The sequence below is a fragment of the Trachemys scripta genome, chromosome 5 (assembly GCF_013100865.1).
Source record: "Trachemys scripta elegans isolate TJP31775 chromosome 5, CAS_Tse_1.0, whole genome shotgun sequence".
In the NCBI taxonomy this organism is placed as follows: Eukaryota; Metazoa; Chordata; order Testudines; family Emydidae; genus Trachemys; species Trachemys scripta.
In genome coordinates this window covers 91,027,571-91,050,432 of record NC_048302.1, presented here as the reverse complement: position 1 = coordinate 91,050,432, position 22,862 = coordinate 91,027,571, and the positions used below count along the sequence as shown (strand labels likewise).

The 22,862-nt window shown below is 41.9% G+C and overlaps 1 protein-coding gene across 1 annotated transcript in view; it reads right to left on the bottom strand.

Annotated features, from left to right (window-relative positions):
* The window catches only part of TXK (TXK tyrosine kinase), a 41,153-nt gene that overhangs the window by 13,120 nt on the left and 5,171 nt on the right, over nt 1-22,862 (bottom strand). Inside the window, exons 2-10 of the mRNA XM_034772799.1 lie at nt 16,016-16,067; nt 15,700-15,799; nt 14,108-14,319; nt 12,035-12,100; nt 10,662-10,716; nt 8,307-8,386; nt 2,848-2,975; nt 1,771-1,845; nt 660-831 (exon numbers count right to left, since the gene is read on the bottom strand). Of these exons, the coding sequence (XP_034628690.1) occupies nt 660-831; nt 1,771-1,845; nt 2,848-2,975; nt 8,307-8,386; nt 10,662-10,716; nt 12,035-12,100; nt 14,108-14,319; nt 15,700-15,799; nt 16,016-16,067 (940 nt within the window). The remainder of the gene's footprint in view (nt 1-659; nt 832-1,770; nt 1,846-2,847; nt 2,976-8,306; nt 8,387-10,661; nt 10,717-12,034; nt 12,101-14,107; nt 14,320-15,699; nt 15,800-16,015; nt 16,068-22,862) is intronic.

The window sequence follows — 22,862 nt, the reverse complement described above, 5'->3', positions numbered from 1 at the left end:
GTATATATATATATATATATATATATATATACACACACACTTTTGTCTGGTGAAAAAAATTTCCTTGGAACTTAACCCCCTCATTTACATTAATTCTTATGGGGGAAATTGGATTCACTTAACATCATTTCGCTTAAAGTCGCATTTTTCAGGAACATAACTACAACGTTAAGTAAGGAGTTACTGTACTACCATTTCTTAATTCAAATTCTTCCTTAAATCACCTATCTGTATGAATTCTTTCAGTGATAGTCCACTGAGAAATTAAATATAATAATCAGACACTGTATCCAGATTGGCCCTTTCAATTTCTTGTCTTCCCAAACTAGATTATGCCTGGCTTTGTGCAGTTGAATAGATAGAAAGGAGCAGCTATAAGTATACTTTCCCTACTCAGCCTTCAATTCAAAATGGGAGTGACCTAAAGATACAGTGTTTCACCCAGTGTACAATGTGTGTGTACTATGAAGTTAGTACAATTTTAATTATAAACTCATGGAGCATGGTCTGTGTTGTCTTCTGTGCATTGTACAATGTCAAGCACAACGATAATACTCATCAAATAATAAACCTTACGAAAACATCTTTGATTATATATGTTTTTTATTACATCCCAGTTTAACCCTTTCCACCAGGCACAAAACAGCCATTGTACTTACATCATGACTTTAGCTTCCTCAATGAAATCATCTTCAGACATTGCACCTTCATTGATTGCCTTAATGGCAACTTTGACAAGTGCTCTCCATTTACCCAGCTGAACGATTCCAAACTGGCCACGCCCAACTTCTTTCATGAAAGTCAGCTCAGATGGGTTTATCTTCCACTTCTCTGTGAAAGTGAGCTCAACACGTTATAATAGCATGGTGCATGCCAGCTGCCCTAACCCCTATTTATGGTGCAGGAAAAATGTCCCAGCCTCTGCAGTATATATACAGAACAAATAATCATTGTTTGTTAATATTATCCATCGCCTGTTATTCACTATGAAAATTTTCACCACACCTATTATTTGAGATATGGGATAATCACCTAACACAGGAATGTTGGGGCTTGAAGGTAGGACAGATATTTAATTACCCACTACAACTGAGAACATCATGGGAGCACTTCAGTATGCGTTGTCCATCACTCTCATCCATCTCCAGACAGTGATGTGATAATATTGATTACCTGGCTCTATTGTAACATCCACAATGATTTTTGCCTTCCACAAGTAGTAGTTCTAGGAAATATATTAAATATATTAATTCCCAGCATACACTTTTGGAGGCACACATTCTGGATGTGTATTCACTAGCCAGGCGAACTTCATTTACTATCATATATAAACCAAAATTATTTGTATTGCTCTTTTATGCATGGTGAAATGCCACTCTTATTTCTAATAGTTGCATTGTTGGCAAGAACAGTCTTGATCACAATTAACATTAACATCAATTGTCTATATATTCAAATAGGCTCCAATGGCCCTTAAAAGGCTATGGAGTGTTAGGTCTTTGTTTACAAAATGTAAGAAAATTTAGAAGTAATGCTAGTAATGTGAATGAGACCATTCTTCTGAAATGATACATGCCCAATCAGGTATTTCACTGAGTTTTGGATCCTGAATAAGAAATGGATAATTCCTATTGGTGGACATGTGTTTTTTTATATTAATTATTACAGAGATAATTTCTTTAGCATACCTCAGATACCAAGATGATGAGCATGATATAAAAACCTAGGAAGATACCTAAAACTCTACCAAAACAATACTTCAAACTTTACCATAACTAAATCCTGCCGTTGCTGGTAAACAACTTCCCATTGATCCAATTGGATGTCGGAGGCGGGTGATGAGACCTATGGGTGACAAAGTGATAATATTCTTTAGAACAATTATCCTGTTACCCTATGCATCCATCTTAGCTTCCTAAAACAAAACCTATTTTGTTTTCCACATTCTTACCCATTGAAGTTACTTTTTTCTATATTATTTACAACTTGTTCAGATGTAGCCCTGTTGAAAAGGCGTAACTGAGGGAAAAGCATACTCAGTCCTTGGATGAATAGGGTGAGAACACTGGCATTTTGCAGCCTGCCAGAGAAGTTAATAGGTAGGAGGACAAATACATTATACAGTTTCCAAAGGCCCATAGGATTTAGTTTGTTTATTATTAGTAGTAGTAATTATTAATTATTTTTATTACTGTAGCACTTTAGAGCCCTAGTGATGAATCAGGACCGCATTGTGCTAAGAGTTCTTCAAACACAGAACAAAAAGATCATCCCTGTTCCCAGGAACTTACACTCTAAGGCCTTGGCTACACTTACCCAGTAGTTCGACGGCTGGAAATCGAACTTCTGGGTTCGACTTATCGCGTCTAGTCTGGACGTGATAAGTCGAACCCGGAAGTGCTCGCCGTCGACTGCGGTACTCCAGCTCGCCGAGAGGAGTACCGCGGAGTCGACGGGGGAGCCTGCCTGCCGCGTGTGGACCAAGGTAAGTTCGAACTAATTCGAACTAAGGTACTTCGAACTTCAGCTACGTTATTCACGTAGCTGAAGTTGCGTACCTTAGTTCGAATTAGGGGGGTAGTGTAGACCAAGCCTAAATAAAAGACAAGAGGCAACAGATGGATATAGACTCAACCCCAGTTTTTGCACAGTACAAAACTACTGATTTAGCACAAGGGATAGGCTAAGAAATTGAACTTTTCTCATCAACATTTTGCAAACCTGTCTCTTTTTAAAAAGACAGAACTTGATTCCAGGAAAGGTTATTTCTGAGCTCTCAAAGTCGTATCTGCAATGAGCTTCCAATCATCATCAGTATTAAATCCTTATTTGCTTAGCTGCTGTTACCTGCTGCATTATGCTGGTGATACTGGATGAGTTCAGGAATGGATGGAAAGAGGTGCTTTTCTGCTACATAATACTGTTCTGAATGGTTTTGCTTAATTTGATAATGTCGGATATTTCCACTGTGGCTTCTGAAATCAACAAAACATCAGTTACTTGAAAATAAACCATATTTTGATCAAATAAAGCTGTCTGATTTAAATAAATGTTATGGACAAGAATTACTATTACTATTACACAATAAGATCTATGGGGAGGAAATACAATTTTCCTGTTTAAATTTTGCTTGGTAGAATTATGGTTGGGATAATGTTTCGGGGGGGAAAAACAGAGCTTATCTGAATACCTCTCTCACCTCTGGGGATGAGATCTATGGGCTCAGAGCTAAAGAAATCTATAAAATAAAGAAATAGAACTTTTGGGAGCCAGGGATGCTAGCCAAAAACTTCTCTGCTCCCTTTCCTCCATACAGCAGACGTCCCTTTTGTAACCATTCTACAGTCATTTACTAAAACCAGTGGTGGGAACCTGCGGCCCGTCAAGGTATTCCACTGGCGGGCCACCAGACAGTTTGTTTACATTTGCACAGCCGCCTGTAGCTCCTAGTGGCTGTGGTTCGCTGTTCCTGGCCAATGGGAGCAGCAGGAAGCGGCGCAGGCTTCAGGGACGTGCTGGCCGCCGCTTCCCGCAGCTCCCATTGGCCAGGAACGGCAAACTGTGGCCGCAGGGAACTGCAAGCAGCCGTGCAAATGTAAACAAGCTGTCTGACAGCCTGCCAGCAGATTACCCTGATGGGCTGCAGGTTGCCCACCACTGACTAAAACATTTTGACATCCTAGATGCCTCTGATGGCCAAATCATGGTACCTTGGAGACCAGAGTGATTTTTACTACCGGTATTGACTCCAACAGGATTAGAATTTGTAACCTATATGAAAAATCAGCTACTATTCTATCTTATTTTAGTCTCCAAAACAATATATATCCTCTGAGATTGTACCTCTTCTTGCATTATGGGTGTAATAGATATAGGGAACACTTCCATAAATTCAGGTGCCACTGCCCATACCTAGGAGAGAGTGCAAATAGATTCAAATGCCCTATGTTTGCTGAAATCTTTATTCATTCTTTAATAAATTCCTTTCTCAATTCCTCCCCGCCCTTGTATCTCAACTCCTGTAATTTCTTCATCTGTGTTTTTCCTAAACCCCAATTTCCAAATTTCAGGGGGTCCAAATGCTGTGGTCACCCATACTACTCTGTCACTCCAGGAGAACGTGTGATGGCATCAGCCCCATTCACTGTCACTGGTGTCCTTGCATGATCCTTCCAGTTTCTCTGTGGCCCAAGCACTTCCCATCAAACCTGTATCTAGTGTACCACTACTTATCACTGTATCTATAGAAATTACCTGAATGATACACTAGGTAAACTATGTAATGCTCTAGTTTCCTTGCATCTATCTAGGCTTTTCTAATGATATCCATCACCAGGTATATGAGCACCTCCCAAAGAGTTAAAAAACTAATCCATAAAAAATGGTCCAAGTCCCAAATTTCCTCTCTATTTCCCCAAAGGCAGTCAAGAGACTTTTCATTTTATTTTAGTCTTTCTTTTATTTCTTCTCCCCATCCCTCTTTTTTCTTCATTGCTTTTTGCCCCTGTTCCACCTCCTCTCGTCTTTACTGTTTTTTTTAATTATTAATTTTTCCAAATACAACCACTATACCAAAATTTCAGATTCATCATAATACACAAAGGAATTAAATGGGGTTAGGACAAAGGTGGGAGATGGGAAGCGTCATATCTATCTTCAGGGTTTACGTTACTCATAGACCTCTAAAAAGGCAGTCCAAATTGCTTTGAATTTTTTGGGCATTCCCTTTCTGTGGAATGCCAGTCATTTATTAGCTGTATCATCCATATTACAGAGACAGGCATCAATATTTGGTGGGGATCAACTTTTGCATTTTTCAAGGATTAATTTTTTAGTGACTAAAGCTGCACGTTGGAACCATGCCGCCTTGTTACCAGGTAATCTCCAGGTATCAGGAATATATCCGAGAAAGAAATCCATTTTAGCATCCAATATCAAATTGGTCCTTTGACCCACCCCATACCAGAAATTCTTAATACAGTGGCACTTCCAAAACATATGAGCTAATGTATCACCAAAGGACTGCCAACAGCAGTCAGCATTTATGAGGTCTATTACCATTAGCCTATGTGGGGACCAGTATATTTGAAAAAGTGTCTTTTGGTGAATAAGCTGTAGTGTCATGTCTATAGTTGCTTTTTTAATATTAGATACAATTGTATTCCATTGGGTCAGAGATTGTTGTATATTGTCATATATCTATTCCAAGCAGCTCTCAAATTATCATTCTTTAGCACAGTTTTTGGGGCCAGAAAATTGTAACAGGATACCGCTGGCCAAGTATATCCAGGATGTTTCCTTCAAAATAATAAACGTTCTGGAGGTTCTGGAACTCCCAATGCATCCAGTCCAAATAAATTTATAAGTCAATGCTTTATCAGGGCAAGCCAAATTGTTGCTGAAGAGCTACAAAGTGTTTAAATTTATCATTGTCAATTAGATTCAATACAGTCATAATTCCACTGTCCATCCAATCCGTCCACACAGATTTGCCACTAATTTTAAGGATAGGATAACTCTAGTAGGACTGGTTTCTACTGATTTTAGTTGTGGTTATGAGAGAGCCAAGTTGGAGAAATGAGGCTTACACTTTGTTTCAGAAATGCTGAAGCTAATGAGGATTCTGAGCTTTGGCAATACACTCCAAGTGTTAGTATGGGTCTAGTTATAGGGAGGGAGAGGAAGCATCTCCCCAACCCCAACTTTCAGATGGAATGGGGTGGCCAATAACTAGGGTTGCCAGGTGTCCGGTTTTCAACTGGCAATGCTGACTGGGCTGTTAAAAGTCTGGTCAGCAGCGCAGGGTGGCTAGGCAGGCCCCTGCCTGCCATGGCTCTGTGTGTCTCCCAGAAGCAGCGGCATGTCCCCCCTCCGTCTCCTACGCATGGGGACAACCAGAGGGCTCCACACGCTGCCTCCAATCCAAGCGCCTGCTCCCAGCCAATAGGATATGCAAGGGCGCTGCCTACGAATGGGACAGAACTCCCTGACTGTGCCTCCACATAGGAGCCACAGCAGGGACATGCTGCTGCTTCTGGGAGCTGCTTGAGGTAAGCACCGCCTGGCGCCTGCACCCCTGATCCCCTCCCACGCCCCAAGCCCTTGTCCCAGCCCTGATTCCCCTTCCACCCTCCAAACCCCTCAGCCCCAGCCCTGATCTCCCTCCTGCCCTCTGAACCCCTCGGTCTGAGCCCGGCGGATCCTCCTGCCCCCCAAACCCCCCATCCCCAGCCCCACCCCAGAGCCCGCATGGATCCCTCACCCCTCCCTCCAGGCCCCAACCCCTGCCCCAGTCCTGATCCCTCTTCTGGCCCCGAACCCATCTGTCCCAGCCTGGAGCACCCTCCAGCACCCCAAAGCCCTCATCCCCAGCCCAACACCAGAGCCCGCAGCCCCAGCTGGAGCCCTCACTCCCTCCTGCATCCCAACCTCCTGAGCCAGCCCAGTGAAAATGAGTGAGTGAGTGAGGGTGGGGAGAGTGAGCGACAGAGGGAGGGGGGATGGAGTGAGCGGGAGGCGGGGCCTCGGAGAAGGGGCAGGGCAAAGGTGTTCCGTTTTGTGCAAGTAGAAAGTGACCCCATTAAAATGAGGTTGCGACACACTTTGAGGTTCCAACCGACAGTTTGAGAACCCCTGGTCCATAGGGTTGCCACCTGTCTCGGTTTTCCTGGGATCATCCCCTTTTTTAGGTAGCTGTCCCAGGAAATCTGTAAGCCTTCCCAGAACATTAAAAGTCCTGGTTTTTATCAGTCACACACCCTCTGGTTCCCCAGTCCCTAGTGGCTGTAGTGAGGGGAACTGGGGGACAGTGATGCCTGTGTAGAAGGAGTTATCATTCCAGAGTGTCTGGGAGCTCCAGGAATCAGTGGCTCGGAATCATCGAGTGGGACAGGGGGAGTTTGGGGCTGGTGGTGCCCAGTCACCAACATGCAAGTACCTGCTATGGGGTTTGCCATAGGGTAAGAGTGGGGTAGATCCAGCCTGCTTGGCAAGGTTGGTGTCCCCAGGAACAGGAGCCCACAGGGGCTGGTGCCCTCTCCCATGGTGGGATGGGGAGACAGTGCCCGGGATTATATGTGGTGAGGTATGGGGGGCAGGTGAATGTGCCATTGTTTCATACCTCAGAGAACTGCAATTACAGCCTCCTGGCAGCAGGGGGCCCCTATGTCCTCCCTGCTGCTACTGCTATAGTTACTGCGCACCACCACTTTCCCTTCCTTGCCTAGGCCCTGTCCTTGCTGTCTCTGAGGGTTTGCCCAACTGGAGCCAGCTGGCGGGGGCTTGAGGGATCAGCAGGACTGGAGCAGCAGCGACTGTCTCCCCTTCCTCCCCACAGGGTGGCAGGGACAAGTGAAGGGACACCTCTTTGGGGGTAGGGTGACCAGACAGCAAGTGTGAAAAATCGGGACGGGAGTGGGGGGTAATAGGAGCCTATATAAGAAAAAGACCCCAAAATCAGGACTGCCCCTATAAAATCATGACATCTGGTCACCCTATTTGGGGGACAGGCACAAATTGGGGTCACAGCTATGGAGGGGGCAGCCTCAAAGGGGAGGGCCGGATTATGGGGGAAACAGGCACTAGGGAGCAGCTATGAGGGGAATCTGTGTAAAGAGACAAGATGGCCTGGTTGAGGGGATGGGTAAGAGAGGCAGCGTGGGGAGGGGGTGAAGGAGAGGTTTGGGGTGAGGGAGGGAATGAGGCAAGTTTGGGGAAAGGAGAGATTAGGAGGTTCTTGGAGAGGAGAGGCTGGTGAGAGAGGGAGGAGGTAATGGAGGTGTTTGTGGGCAGCAGGAGAGGCTGAGGGGGATTTTCCATGAAGGGGAAGGAGGAGAGGTTGGAGATTTAGCAGGTCAGTGCGCACAGTGAAGACTGCTACAGCATGGCATGGGAGCCAGCCAGTCAAGGACTGCACCGTAGGAAGAGAGGCAAGAGGATGCTACAGTAAGTTTTGTTTGCTTATTGTTTTAATTGGATGGATGAAAGGGACTTATGCTGGAACCTCTTGGGTTTCAGAGAATGTGGGTGATCTTGTCGTGCTGCATGGGAACTTTTGCATCCACCACCCTCCTCCCCAACTTTTGGGACAAAATTACTCCATTGAGTATTAGTATTGGTATGTACCTATTAATTAACTGTAAGGATTGTAATTTGCAACAAGGTTTTCAGTATTCCTTATACACAGTATGGACAATGCTGTACAATATTGTACCGTACATGTATATTCTGCAGCAAGCAAGCCACTTTTCACAAAGAATTATAATTAAGATATGTCTTCTTAGTCATTCAGAGCAGCAATCACTTACCCACTAGATCGCGAATAAACAGACATTGTGAGGGCTCCCTTTTGGCTTGAATCTCTGACCATAAATGCCCCTTCTTTGGACTGAAAAGCAATTCAGATTTAGTTTATCCTTTCTTTTGTGTTTGACAGAAAATTCACATAAGACATTCAGCTGTTTACAAAATACTGTTGAATATTTTATAAAGGGACCAAAGGAAGCTAAAGGTCAGGAGGTCAGAGTAGATGATCTGGTGGTTCCTTGTGGCCTTTAACTGTATGACTAAAAGAACAGTAACTTCTAAAATAAGGTAATGTACTTAACAATTGTAGGGTATTGTACAAATGCAGGTGAGATCTCTGTATCAGCAGGAAGCTAAGTACTTTTCTGAGAACACGTTAGAGTAAATATGAATATATAAATGCTGAGTCATTCACCTGTGTGTGGATCACTGTTGGGTGATTCCAAGGATATTACTTAATCCAAGAGAAGCTTTGGTGTCTTTTGACTGTTGGATACTGATGTTTAAACTGTTCAAACTTTACTAGCATGGTTTATGATATTAGAACACATGACTTACATAGTAACATAATATTCTAATGATCTCTACCTAACCTCCTAATTTCTACAGCGATAGAGCTATTTACTATTTCTAGTTATTGGGGTCTTCTTCCTACCTGGAGCTATTTCATTGCTTTATACTATTGAACTAAGTATACAAGCCTAGTGATATTGTATGTTAAGTTTGTAACACTGTGATTGAAGACTCCTTGTGCTATACTGTACATCTTCTTATACACTCAGTACACTAGATGAATGGCACAACTCCATGGATATAACTCGCTGCTATTCATTAAAATACAGGTGACTATCAGCGGTAAGTTGAAGATAACTCATATTTAACATCTTAAATATATTGAACATTTACTTTTAACCCAGTCCACTGTTTCTGTGAATGTTTATACTGCACTATGCTCGTATGCGATACAGACCCTTGAAACAACTTAAAGAATAAAGAGCTAAAACTTTATGGCTATTTGGCATTTGTTCAAGGCTCAAAATATAGTGGAACCACTGAGGTGCTTCGTGCTTCTGTTCAGGAGACCAGGAGCAGAAAGGCCACAAACCTTGGCAGCTCTCTTCTTATGAATGTGGAAGGGGAATTGTGGGTGGGACATCTGCATGGTAGAACTCTGGCTAGCTGGATTGTGACCTGTGTAAATCCTGTAGTCACAACCCTGTGTAGTAGGTTGCAGTAAGCTTTAGCTGTACAGTGTAGCTTAAGTAGTTTAGCTAAGACTAGATGACCTCCTGAGGTCCCTTCCAACCCTGATATTCTATGATTCTATGAAATGCTGTAGTCACAGCCATGCCATTGGCTGGAGCAGAGTTAAATATCTGACTTGGTTAACACAAAACTAAAGATAGGACACACAAATCTATAAATATTTGAAGGGTGAAAATGCCATGGCGACTAGGAATCATTTAGAGTGATTCATGGGATTATAATTTATAATAATGGAATGAAATTAAGAAACGGAAATGGAAAAATTAGACTGAATATCAGAAAAATTCTCAGAGTTAAATATATTAGAATACTCTCCCATGGGAAGTGCTGGAAGCTCCATGTTTGGAGCATTGAAAACTAAACCACGCAAATCACTAGAAAATATACTGTAAAGACTGGATTATATAAATGCTGTTCCTTTTCCTCTTTAACATCTATAATTTTATGTATTTCTGTGCACTCCCTCTAGCTGAGTTGTATTTTACCCAATCCCTGTGTTGGCTCCTGAGCAAAACTCTGTTATTCTCTCTAAAACAGTAACAATTTGAAGTCATAGATACAGTTGTTTTTTATATTGACACGCACTTTTCTTCCCAAGGGTTTCACAACGCTTCACACAAAATATTAACATAGCACCAATAAAACACAATTGCCTATAGGCAGGACTAAGTGGGACACAACATGCTGTATGACAATAAGGGGAGTAGAAATTTTAGTTAAGGACACTGGGGCAAACCTCTACGTTAACTAAGAGAGTATGAGATTTTTAATGTTCATACTGTGCGGACAGATTTCAGTTTTTAAAGTCTCACCCAAAAGACACGCACAGTAAACTGCATAGAACTCAGTTTATCTAATATGGAAGGTAGAAGACCTAAACAGAACAAGTTCTAGGGAGTCTAAGTATTCCACACCTGATGTTTAGACCACCAAGACATCCCTTCATTTTAAAGTACTCTATTTTATGTACAGTTAGCTCTGGAGTTGATTGCCGAAATCTTCATGATGCATCTTGTAACACTGACAGAATAATTTAGATTGTGGGTAACTTTACTAACAATGAAAGTTTATTTATAAACCAACTGAATTACCTCCTGCCGTAGTAGAAGTTCTGCCTGATTTCTGGTTATGTTTTTACAGTACCACCTACAATAAATGACCAAGAAAAGACAGCTAAATTATGTTTTGATTTCAAACTATTTTAACAAAAATACTTATTGACTCTATTGTAATGCGCAACACTTCTTAACCATTATACTATTCCCAAACCAAAAACTTAGTTAATATAAAGCTAAGGTTGTAAACAAACAGATATTAATTTTAAACAACTTTATAAGACTATTTCAGTTATAACAATAACACAAACAAAAACAAGATATTTATGAATGAGGAAATTCAGAGCTAGGGTTAAAAAAACAATGAAAAGTGAAAATGTTAGAAAGTCATAGTTTAAAAAAATCAAAATGTCAGAAAGTCTGGAAATATTTAAAGTTCCACTACCAATTTTAACTCTGCTGTTTATTATCACTCAGCTCACCCTAACTAGTGAAAGAACCCCATTAGCTTCCTCATAAAACAAGTGCTTCCTGTTTCATAGTTATATTTTTAAAATGTGCCCATCCCGTGTTCTGGATCTCACTCTCTAATTTATTTTTTAAAATTCCTACACAGTAACAATGTGAAAATGTGGTGGGTTCTTGCCCAGGCCATAAGAGTTGTTAGAGGGTCTAGTCTTCTGCCTTTGATAAATTGGTGGGTTCATAATTTACAGTCCAGTGTATAGAATTTTGCTCATATAGTGTCTCATAATCAAATGGTTGGGGAAAGAGGGCAACTTTACTGGTATCAAGTCTAGCCCTATGATTTTCAATATTTTTTCCCATTTGTTGTAATTAAAGTTGAGATTAAGTAAAATCCTGGATATAAACACCCACAAGTTTGAGAAATTTTGCATTTACACTTGGTGTTTCAGGCCCATCTCTGGTTGGAATATTTGGGAATTTTACTCTTCCTCACCAGTCAATGAACCTTAAATATGTTGAAGTCAGTACTGGATAGTCATTGAAATGTACAAAACAGGAAAAGATCAGAGTATAATAGTATCTGGCTGTGAGCCCTCACAAATAGGAAACTTCCAGATTGTGAATCTTGACTTATGCAAACGGATGCAGTTATACTATTTATTGTATATGAGCTACCAGTGTTTATAACATTCTAGTCTCATAGCAAACAGCCATTGATTTGAATGGAGAAGAATCATGAAAACCGGAAGACAAATGGTGAATTCATTTTTAGGATGATGATTTATAAGAAAAAATAAGGGCCTTCATCCTGCAGTGGCAGTCATTACTGAGGCAAACTCCTGTTGACTTATAGTAAGGACTGAAAGAGCAGGCCCTAAAAATGTACAACCCTAACCAATTCTCAGGGAGGAGGCACAATAATCATTTTCAAGTGTACTTACTCATATGCTTCTAAATTATTTCGCTCGTTCTCAGTTACATAATTGCTGGGAATTAGGCCTTCATTACTAAAATAAATACAAATGAAAGATATAACACAATGTAAAGTATTAATGGGATTAAAATGTTAATGTTCCTTTCACTTAACAGGAGGGCAACTAACACTTTGGCCACATATCAAGTATGAGCTATGTTTCTGTGAATTCAGACAGTCATTGAAGGAAGACCCAAGGATTCTTCTGATCATTATTCTGGTGATTTTTCAAAGGACAGATGATGAGCAAATACTGTCTGTATGAATTGTTCAGTATGGGACTGTTCTCTGGAGAACCAGGAAGTGGGTGAATTTGTGTTGCCAGCTCTGCACAAGACCCACCAGGTGGCACTGAAGCCTAGATTTTACCTTTGAACGCATATGCATGGCAAATGCACACATTAGAAAGCAGAATGTGGCTCAAACCCTAGACTGAGTTGCATACAGGGCCAGTGCAAGGAAGTTTCATGCCCTAGGCGAAACTTCCACCTTGCACCCCCCCCTCCAGCCCTGCGGCAGCTCCCCACCCCCCCCCCGCCCTGAGGCGCCCCCCCGGCAGCAGCTCCCTCGCCCGGGAGCCAAGCGGCAGCTCCCCACCCCAGCTCACCTCTGCTCCGCCTCCTCCCCAAGCACGCCGCCGCCGCTCTAATTCTCCTCCCAGGCTTGTGGCGCCAAACAGCTGATTGATATATATATGTGTGGGGGAGGGATAGCTCAGTGGTTTGAGCATTGGCCTGCTAAACCCAGGGTTGTGAGTTCAATCCTTGAGGGGGCCACTTAGGGATCTGGGGCAAAAATCAGTACTTGGTCCTGCTAGTGAAGGCAGGGGGCTGGACTCAATGATCTTTCAAGGTCCCTTCCAGTTCTAGGAGATGGGATATCTCCATTAATTTTATTATATTATATACACCTACATTTTAAATAATTGCCAATTATTTTAATTCCCACCTTCTAAAAGAACTAGTTGCACTCAAGGTTATTACATATGTCAGCGAGCTTGTCACTGTACAGTTCCTAGAGGAAGACATGGTCCCTGCTCCAATGGGTTTACAAACTAATTTGGACAGACATTGCAGTTCAGACGCACAGTACACCAGATGATTGTCTAATCTCTGAACAAGCCAAATTCTTTTATATGTATCTGGTGGATTATCACTGAGCCCCTAGGTGGAAGAAGTGTGTTTAAAGGAGGGATTTGAATTAGGAAGGGATGGTTATTTGGCACATAAAAAAAAGCAGATATTCAAAAAATAAGGGGAGGTGGAGGTGTGGATGAAGACATTAAGTTGAGAGAAGGGGGACACAATGAAAGCATTACTGAGGGAAGATGGACCATAAGTGAAGTTCAGATCCAAACTTTTTTTAAAGTTCAGGGGTATTTGGATCTAGGATTTTGGTTCAGGCAGACCTAATTCTAAAAACAATATTTTACTGAATTACATACCCTTTCTACAATTCTGCCATCAGCTACAATGGTGCAACCCTAGTAACTTCAATATAAGATATCACTGTATGAAACTAGATGGGAAGATAGGCACAAGTGTGACTGAGAGCAGAAATTGGCTTAATTGCAGTACATCTATCTAGGTACTTATATGACTGTAGTTGCTATTTTATCTGAATGCCATTTCATCACACTCAACAACATTTCTTCTGATTCACTGTATTGTAAAATACTTTAGAAATTAAGTATGAAGCACCAGATTTTCAAAAGAGCTCAGCACCCACAGGTCCTAAATGAAGTAGCCAGGTTTCCAGAACTACTCAGCACCCAGCAACTCACTCTCTTCTCAAAATCCCAAATGCTGCTCTTGTTTAGCCTGGCGTGTGTCTGTCTAGATTCTAGATTCCCATTATTCTCAATGGGAGATGCTGGGTGCTGAATGTTTTTCAAAAATCTGGCTGCTTCCTATAGATGCTTAACTGGGAGCTGAACACTTTAAAATCTGGCCCTAAAATATATTTATGCCTCTAATTTTTTTTTTTTTTTTTTAGGAAGAGAGATAGAAACAAATGGGTCCAAATATGCCTCCTCTCTTACCCATACTGGTCTCTTGCCTTCCACCAGTGAGGGTCATACTTCTCAAGGATAATGTATTCTTCTGATTTCCTGAGTGTTAAGTCACAGGGTCCTTTGGCAAAAAAATCATAGAGTGCAATGACTCTGATTTTCTCTTCATACTCTTCAGGGATCTGTGGGGGTAACGCTGGTAGTGGCTTCCTCTTTGATTGCTGAACAAATTCCCTGTGACGCTGTTGAGAGAAAAAAATATCGTAATTGGTTTACATTTCTTTCCCTGCTTATTATTAGTATTATTATTAGTAGTAATATTTTATTTTATTTTTATTCTTATGTTGTCTCTGTGCCTGAAAGAAACTGATCACGATTCCTTCCCTCCCTATGCTTTATCATCCAGTCAGTTGCACTTGCAAGAAGGCAACAGAGTACAGTTGATTGCACGTGGATAACTGTTACTCAAGCCAAAGTTACACTGACAAAATAAATAAATAATATGCATATAATGTGACTGTAGCCAAAATAGAGCATTTCCCCCACCAACGTGCTTGCAGTTACATTAATGCGGTATGAATTCTGGGACAGCTCCTCAGCTGATGTAAATCAGAATAGCTCCATTGAAGTCAATTGAGTTACACTAGCTGGGTTTGGAGAACATTGCATACATGCTTATCAGCAGGAATATAAACATTTTGTTTTGCATGAACATAGGGCCTGGTTTTGCGCTCGGTTACACTGTTGTAAAGTTGGGAGGAACTCATCAAAGTCAGTGGAGTTAGGCCAAATGAAAGTAAGACCATACTCAGGTCCTTCGTGTCTGGAAAAAATACATAACAATGTAAATCTTCTAAATCTTTGCACTCTTATTAAAATACTCTTTACAATATTTATATGACGTATGTATTACTGCAACTTTAAAGATTTAGCAGGGAGTAGTTACACTAATGCAGTGGTTCTCAAATTTTTTTTTTCACAGACCACTTGAAAATTGCTGAGGGTCTCAGCGGACCACTTAATGATCTTTCCAAATGTTATTTGTACCGTTAGCTAACTATTGTGAAGCACTTGGACAAAAGCGCTATATAAAAAAACCTTAATAATAATTAACATTTTTTGTTCTACAAATAAAAGCACACAACTCATATTTTAATATCAGTAGTCTTACCTTTCTACTGCGATGGATGTGCCCTCTCTCCCCCATCACAGCAGCCACAGAGCTGAGGCTGGGAAGGAGGACCGTCTCTTCACAGCAGCTGGAATCCTGTAGCTGGGGAAAGTCGCCTCTTTCTCTGGCCGCCACAGCCCTGCACGTCCCAAATTCCCTCCACCTCCTCTATTCACCCCATTGCCCCCTCCCACCTACCCCCTATTTCCCCAAAGGCCACCACCTCACCTTACATGTGTGTCTTCTCCAGGGTCCAGGCATCTAATTAGTGGAGCCATGCCCTTCATTTTCTTGTGTGCGGCCACCCAGGCACGCACATTAGAGGGAACTATCCACATTTTTGAGAACCTCTGCACTAGTGCCTGCTCTGGCATATATTCAGTGTCTGGGCTTGGATATGTCACTTAACCTCTTTGTACTTCAGTTTCCTGAATCTGTATGAATTACTTACTCTGTGCTTTTGGGTAGACACATAGGAGAGCTGTTGTGACATTGAGTATCCAGCCATCAAGTCTACGTCATTGTCCAGGCTCAATTTTGTTCTCACTGCTCTAATTTTGGAGAATAAAAACAGTGTTTGTGAGAATATATATCACCAAACAGATTAGCTGTGGGGGAGGGAAAAGGTCTGTAAATTTTTACAAATTTCAGCAGATTTACTGAAAACTGAGGGATTTTAGAACCTTTTATATGTGACTAGTTTGAAAGCAAATGACTTATTTTGATTAGCTTAATTACTGGCAAGTTGAAGCTAAAATTTGATTTACCTTTTCTGCATTGAACAGCAGCAGCAGCAAAAAACAGACTGGATGGTGTGATCTGAAAACAAGAACATTTTCTATATTTTTAGTACTGTTTTTGGTTTACTGCATTGAAGTGTGTAATAGGTTCTCTGCCACGGACTTGCTGTGAGACTCTGGGCTAAGTCACTTGGGACCAGATTGTGGAACATTTACTCATAGGAATAGTCCAATTGAAACCAGTGGAACTACTTAAATGCGTGCTCGCCAGCATAAGGAAGGACTCCACAATTGAACCCCTAACCTTTCCGTGCCTCAGTTTCCTCATCTGTTGAAGTTATCAATGCTTTCCCACTTCTGTAAAGCACTTTGAGATCCACAGATGAAAAGCACTATACAGGTGCTAAGTATTGTTCCTATTTACAGATGGATAAATTATTAACCACAGTGAGCAGTACAATAATAAAATGCTGATTAGGCTATTTTTTCTTAATGAATACATAGCACCAGAAGAGCCTCTGATGTTATAAATGTCCTCTTGTGAGGTGTGAAAAATCTGCAGAACCAATCTGGCATCTGTACATATTTTTTATGTTGAGCTCCCTATTCATGTTTTACCTGTAATACAGTCTTGCTTGTAGTGTAGTCACCGTTCTTGGCTAGGATTTAAGAGAAACCCTGTGTGGTTATACTAGATTGTTTTAATCAGTGTGGAAGCTAGATATCCAAGGAGAGCTACAGATTCCTTCTGTATGCAGCCACCTTTATATCCTTCACAATTGAGTCCTGTCTCTTCTCTTCCACAGAGGACACTACATTCTTGTCATTAGAAGATGCTCTAAAGCCACATATTAGGTAGTGTCCTTCCCTTAGGACTGAGTATTTTTCCAAGTTTATCTTTCATGCATGTTCTTTTCAAAGTCACACTAATGTGTTCAGTTTTTTTTATTCCCTCTTCACCATTTTTGGTTTGTTATGCCCCCCATCTGGGATGATGACACAATTTAAATGTGAGGGATTTGGATGAAATATTTCAGTGTAAGTAATAAGAAAATCCATTCTCTATGTAGTCTAAGTCTACATAAGAGAGGAAGTATAGTATAATGGTTAGCACATAGACTCTGAGTTAGAGCTCTGGAGTGTTAATCCTGGCTCTACCATGTTTTCACTGTGTGAGCATGGGCAAGTTACTTATACGTTAACCTCTCTCTGCTTCATTTTATCCATCTGTAAAATGGAAATAGGACATTGTAAGAATTAAGCAATGTTTGTAAAAGAGCTTTGGCATCTTTTGCTATATAATCTCAGTGCATATCATTATTATATGTCTTTCAGGTACAGAAGCCTTCAAAACAAGAGCTCAAATCTGATCTCAAAAGAGTTAGTCATGCATTCCTATTTATCTTGTATCACAGCTACTATGTTTATGCAATTCCTCGTATACTGCTTGCAAATGAACAAGTGGAGAGAAGAGATCTAAAGGGGTCAGCTGCAGCAAGATAATTGACCTTTATTAGACCTAATTTCTGGATGGATGACACCTGGGGTGGGAGAGGGGCTTGAGCCAGGTTTCTTGGTTGGAGATTGCATGACCTTTAGGCAGCTGAAAGAGAAGGGAAAGTTAGGCAATTGACATATAGCTGGGTGTTCCCATAGCCACTAGGTTGTGGGTGGTTTAGGCAGCTGTTTTGGAAGTGGAGGAGCTGCTTGAGTTGGAGTCATTTTAAAGATGAGTATATGTTAGCATAGCACTGCAAGGAAGTTTACTAAGAATCTGTGTACCATAGCATTCAAAAGATTAAGTAGTCTTATTATACCTGGTGAATTATTTGACCAATAAAGATATATACAGTATTTAACAAATCTCACATTATAAAAAGGGAAAGAGAATGGCAAAGTTCAGGGAGATAAGATCAAAATTAGTTCTTAGTCAGAAGAGGAAGAAACCTGTGGCTTATGCTTGTTTTGCTTTGAAAAGTTACCAGTGAAGCTTGTGGGGGCAATTTGCCATAGACCATGACATCCTGTGAAGAGCCTACAGTGTGGGACTTTGACAAGCCCATTTTAATCACAAGATATCATAAACTGCTTGATAAAAGTTTCCAGTGACGGTTATGGAAAATATGAGGATTGGAAATGCCCAAACCAGCTGACATTAACTTTTTTTTTTAAAGAAGCCAGACTAAAAAAGCTATGTGCAGTGTGATAGGTTTGTTGCATTACTTTCAATTGTTCATGAAGCTATCACCTTGCCATTTAAAACTGTTGCTATTTATCTTTGACAGAACATGCTTTCTCCTACTGGTGCTTGCTGTAATTTCTAGTTTATTTACCATATTTTCCAGACAAGGTGCTATAAACAAGAAAAAAGAAAAGAGTGTTTGCAACTTGCAGTATCTTAATATCACTGGTCTATGTTTACCTTCAAAAAGAGAAATTCAGAGGGAAAGTCTGAAATTGTATTGAATTAATTACTGGAATGGTGTTAGATGGCAGTGTGGCATTCCAGGTGCTGACTTTTGAATGAAGTGAACTGACATTTGTCCATTAGAGATATCAAGGTATTTATCATTACCCGAAGTGTTTCAGTTGGGGGCAGTGTTTGCCCCTGACTTAGATAGCATATTGCCACCATGCACCATTAAAGAGCTTCTACATTCCACCATAAAGGTGTCTACATTTCAGTGATGGGTCACGTAATCCCTGTATATCTCTTCCTTGCCTTAGTGCTGTGAGGCTCAATTAACATTTGTAAAATACTGACCAGAGATACTTAGATCAGGCTCTGTAGAACTTCAAAGTATTATTAAAACAACATTCTTAAGTACACTGAAGATCTGACTATAACCACAAATGCAAATGAATTCAGAGTTCAGGCTGGTTTGAGTAAAGGTGGAATATCAGCCCAGGAATTTTCTGCCTTCACTGAATTTCAAACTCTTTCTGTAAAGTATAGGCACTTTCCACACTTGAATCTACTTTGCTAGGTTAAAAGAAACCAGCAATAAATGAAATGTTTGTAATGCATTTTACATATATCCTAATCTTCTATTTACCAGCTGGCTCTTATAGTGCTTAAGGAATCATAACAAACTATGTGCTGAATCAGTAATTAGAGTGTTTCATGGTATGCAGTGTAGGTCCCTATTCTGCACTCCTTACTTGGGCAAAACTTTCACTGAGTTCAGTGTTTTGACTGCCAGAAGCTGGGATTGGGTGACAGGGCATGGATCACTTGATGATGATCTGTCTGTTCATTCCCTTTGGGGCATCTACCATTGGCCACTGTCAGAGGCTAGGATACTGGGCTTGATGGACCTTTGATCTGACCCAGTATGACCGTTCTTATCACTGAAAAAGAGTGCAGAATATGACCCATAATCCAGTAACCGTGGCCTAGATTACCATCTCTTGCAGAGAAATGAGTGTGAAAGGTCTGAGAGGTAGGGTGGTTATGTGAGGTTTGCTGCCCTTCTTTCTTCTTCCTATCCTACCATGTCCTCCTCTAGCTCCATGGAGCTCACAGGGCATGAGGTCCTAGGGAAGGGACATCCCCAGCTTTGTAGAGGCAGATATGTTTGCATGCATAGTTCCTGATTTGGCCCTCTCTCTCTCTCTCTCTCTCCCTTGCAGCACCACTTCTGAAGGAGTTGTTTTGTCCTTGCATTGATTCCCACTTTGACTGTTCAGTAGCAGCTGCAGAGTGACTCAATGGGAGTTAAAGCTGTGAGCTGTCTTATTGAAATACCATATTTCTGGTGGAAATCTGGCAAATCAGCCAGGGACAGCATCATGAAAGAAGAAGTACTGTGAGAGTTCTTCAGAGACTACTGAGAGTTGCAGGTTTTAGGATTTGATTCAATAGGGCTAGTTACACTTGGATACTTTGATTTAAACACTGGAATGCTATTGGGATATCCCAGGTGAAGGCCTATTCAGGTGGGCTGTGTAGGCCGTCACATCTTGCAAAGTTACTGGTGAGCCTGTTTACACAATACATGTGACACTTCTTTCTCATTCTGACCTCTTTGATTAGCGAATTTGCAGTTCACAGACCACAAAAGTGACAGAATAACTCATAGTGACTTTGCAGCCCCTATCAGGAAGAAAAGATGACCCATACCTGTACCTCTAAACTTTAGATTCTAAAGTACCCACCGCAAATGTCAAAGTGCTTGGCTCTCCGTGTGAATAACTTGATTAGACTTGCTCACATCATAATCTTGTACTAGCAAGACAGGAAGTTATATACACACAGAGCTGACTCCAAGTATTGTAGCAATGATTAATAAAGTGGTACAGGAAGCCTGCACTTCCTGACAGAAGCACATGCAGCATATTGCCTCACATAGACATCTCTACACTCTTTATTACTTATTTTTTTTTAAAATCCCTCCATTCAAAAGAGAGAAGCCAGAACTCAAAGTGCAACAGAAAGAAAATTAACTTCATTTGGATACAAAAAGCCAAATTCTGTTTTCTTTAATGTACATGAGATACTTGAGAGAGAAAGAAGAAATTATCACAGAACTAAAAATTTAATGGTAACTGTGGTGCTTGCAGACCAGGTGCCAGCCTCTGCCAAGGCTTCTTGTCACGGGCAGGGTGAACCCCCGCTTTGGGGAGGCTAGCCTGCAAGCCTCATGCCTTCCACCCAAGGCCCTGCCCCCTTACACCAGACCCCTGAAATCCCCCTTCTACCTTGTAAAAGGAGAAGCCCTGACTCTGAGGGGTTCCCGCAACCAGAGGAGCCCTGGCCCGCCTGCCCCAGCCACACATTGTGCTGAGCCACTGCTGCCGACCCCCCTGACCCACTGCCCCCTCCCACCTCCTCTGACTGCCGGCCCCAGCCCTGGGCTGAGCCACCAGTCTCCCTGAGTGCCAGGCCAGCCCCAGGTGGAACTACCAGCTCCCCTGGCCCCCGAGTTCCTGCTGAGCCAAGCTGCCATCCCTCGGGCCAGGCCAAGCCGCCATCCCCTTAGTGCCAGCTCCTCCTACCCCTGAAGGCCCTGCCTCCCTGTCGAGCTGCCGGCTCCAGCACTCGGTAGAGCCTCGCCAGTCTGCTGGCTCTCTGCATCCCTCCTCACTCCCTGTCCAGAGGAGGAGGAGGGACACAGCAAGCAGCAGGGACCTTGAGGGTGTGTGGAGTGGAGGAGGCAGTGAGAGTCTTGGGGAGGGGCTGGGGCCAGGTGTCCGACAGCGGGTCAGTGGCAGCGCCAGGGAAGGCAAAGGCTTCCCTGGCCTATTGTACCTGCTGCCCATGCCTCTTGGCCTCAACTGCACACTGACAAATGCATAGCTGGAATTCAGTCTGGCTCTCTTTTGTTAGTATTGTTAAAATAGATATAGATTGATAAAAATGTGTTTAGAATTTATGAAATGCTTGTAGGTTGCTACGTACATTAATCTCACTTATAATTAAGGCTGTGAGTCTGTCACAGAGGTTGCGGAAGTCACGGATTCCATTACTTTCCACGATCTCCATGACTTCTGCAGCGGCCAGTTCTCTCTGCTCAGCTGCAGAAACATGAAAGGTGGGGTGGGCAAATTTCAACAAAATAAAGATATCTCAAATGGATGATGAATTGCCCATGAAGGAAAGGAAAGAACTGTTTAACTCCACTGTTCTGCCAGAGGAGAAAGCTGGTCAATGACGAAAGCAGAGAAAGAAAAATTCGCTGTCACTCAGAGAGCAATGGAAAGGCAAATGTGCAAGATATCGCTCCGTGATCACATACCGAATGAGGAGATCAGAAAGCGTACGGAGGTGACCGATGTAGTGCAGGCAATGTACGACGCAAAGCAAAGATGGGCAAGTCACATAGTATGCAGGCAAGACAATAGGTGGACAACCCACACCAGTGATTGGATCCCCAGAGACCACAAGCAACCGCTGGGCAGACCGAAAACGCACTGGACCGATCCCATGACAAAAATCTTTGGCCAGAAATGAAAAGAATGTGCTTGCAACAAAATAGAATGGTGTGGCATCGACCTGCGTTCATGGAGGGATGGTCGAGGACAAGCCAGATAAAGATGACAAAAGTGATTTATAGTAGAAGTCATGGACAGGTCAGGGGTTGTGAATTTTTGTTATTGCCCATGACTTGTCCATGACTTTTACTAAAAATACCCATAACTAAATCATAAGCTTACTTATAATATCTGTATCCCATTTATAAGGTAATATTTCAGTGTTTGCTCTGTGACTGCAAAAGTGTTCTGAAATCACCAGTCAGAGGAGAAGCATGTCCAAGTGTGAAATACTAGTTTGCCAAAGGGAGTGTTATGTCTTGCCCACTAAGGAGGCTCATTGGAACCAAATGAACCGTTGTGAAGCATCAAAGAACAAAGCTTTGGTTGATCGCTCTCCCTCTGCACATACCCATGAAGAGGAGACATGCAGGTGAACTCATCTCATCAGTTTGAACCCTGGGGGAAGACTGTATGTCTATGCTGTTTGTACTTGGAGAGGGCAAGATTTCTAAGCATAAACAAGGGATTCCCAGTACCTGGCCTGGGTGAACCTTAGGAGTACTTATGGAGCTTGCATATTATAGCAGCTTCTATTACCTTTTGGAACCTAAGACTAGCTCATTTGTGTGTGTATGTTTACCTGCTTTAACCTTGTAAATAACTCTCATATTTCTTTTTCTTGGGTAATAAATGATTAGTTAATTTATTATAGGATTGGCTACAAGCGTTGTTTTTGGTGTAGGATCTAAAGTGCAAGTGATCTAGGGTAAGTGACTGGTCCTTTGGAACTGGGAATAACCTGAACATTGTTGTGATTTTTGATGTAAGGGACCATCTATCAGAAAGGCAAGCTTTACCTGGGTGGCAAGATAGGTTGGAGTACCCAAGAGGACTGTCT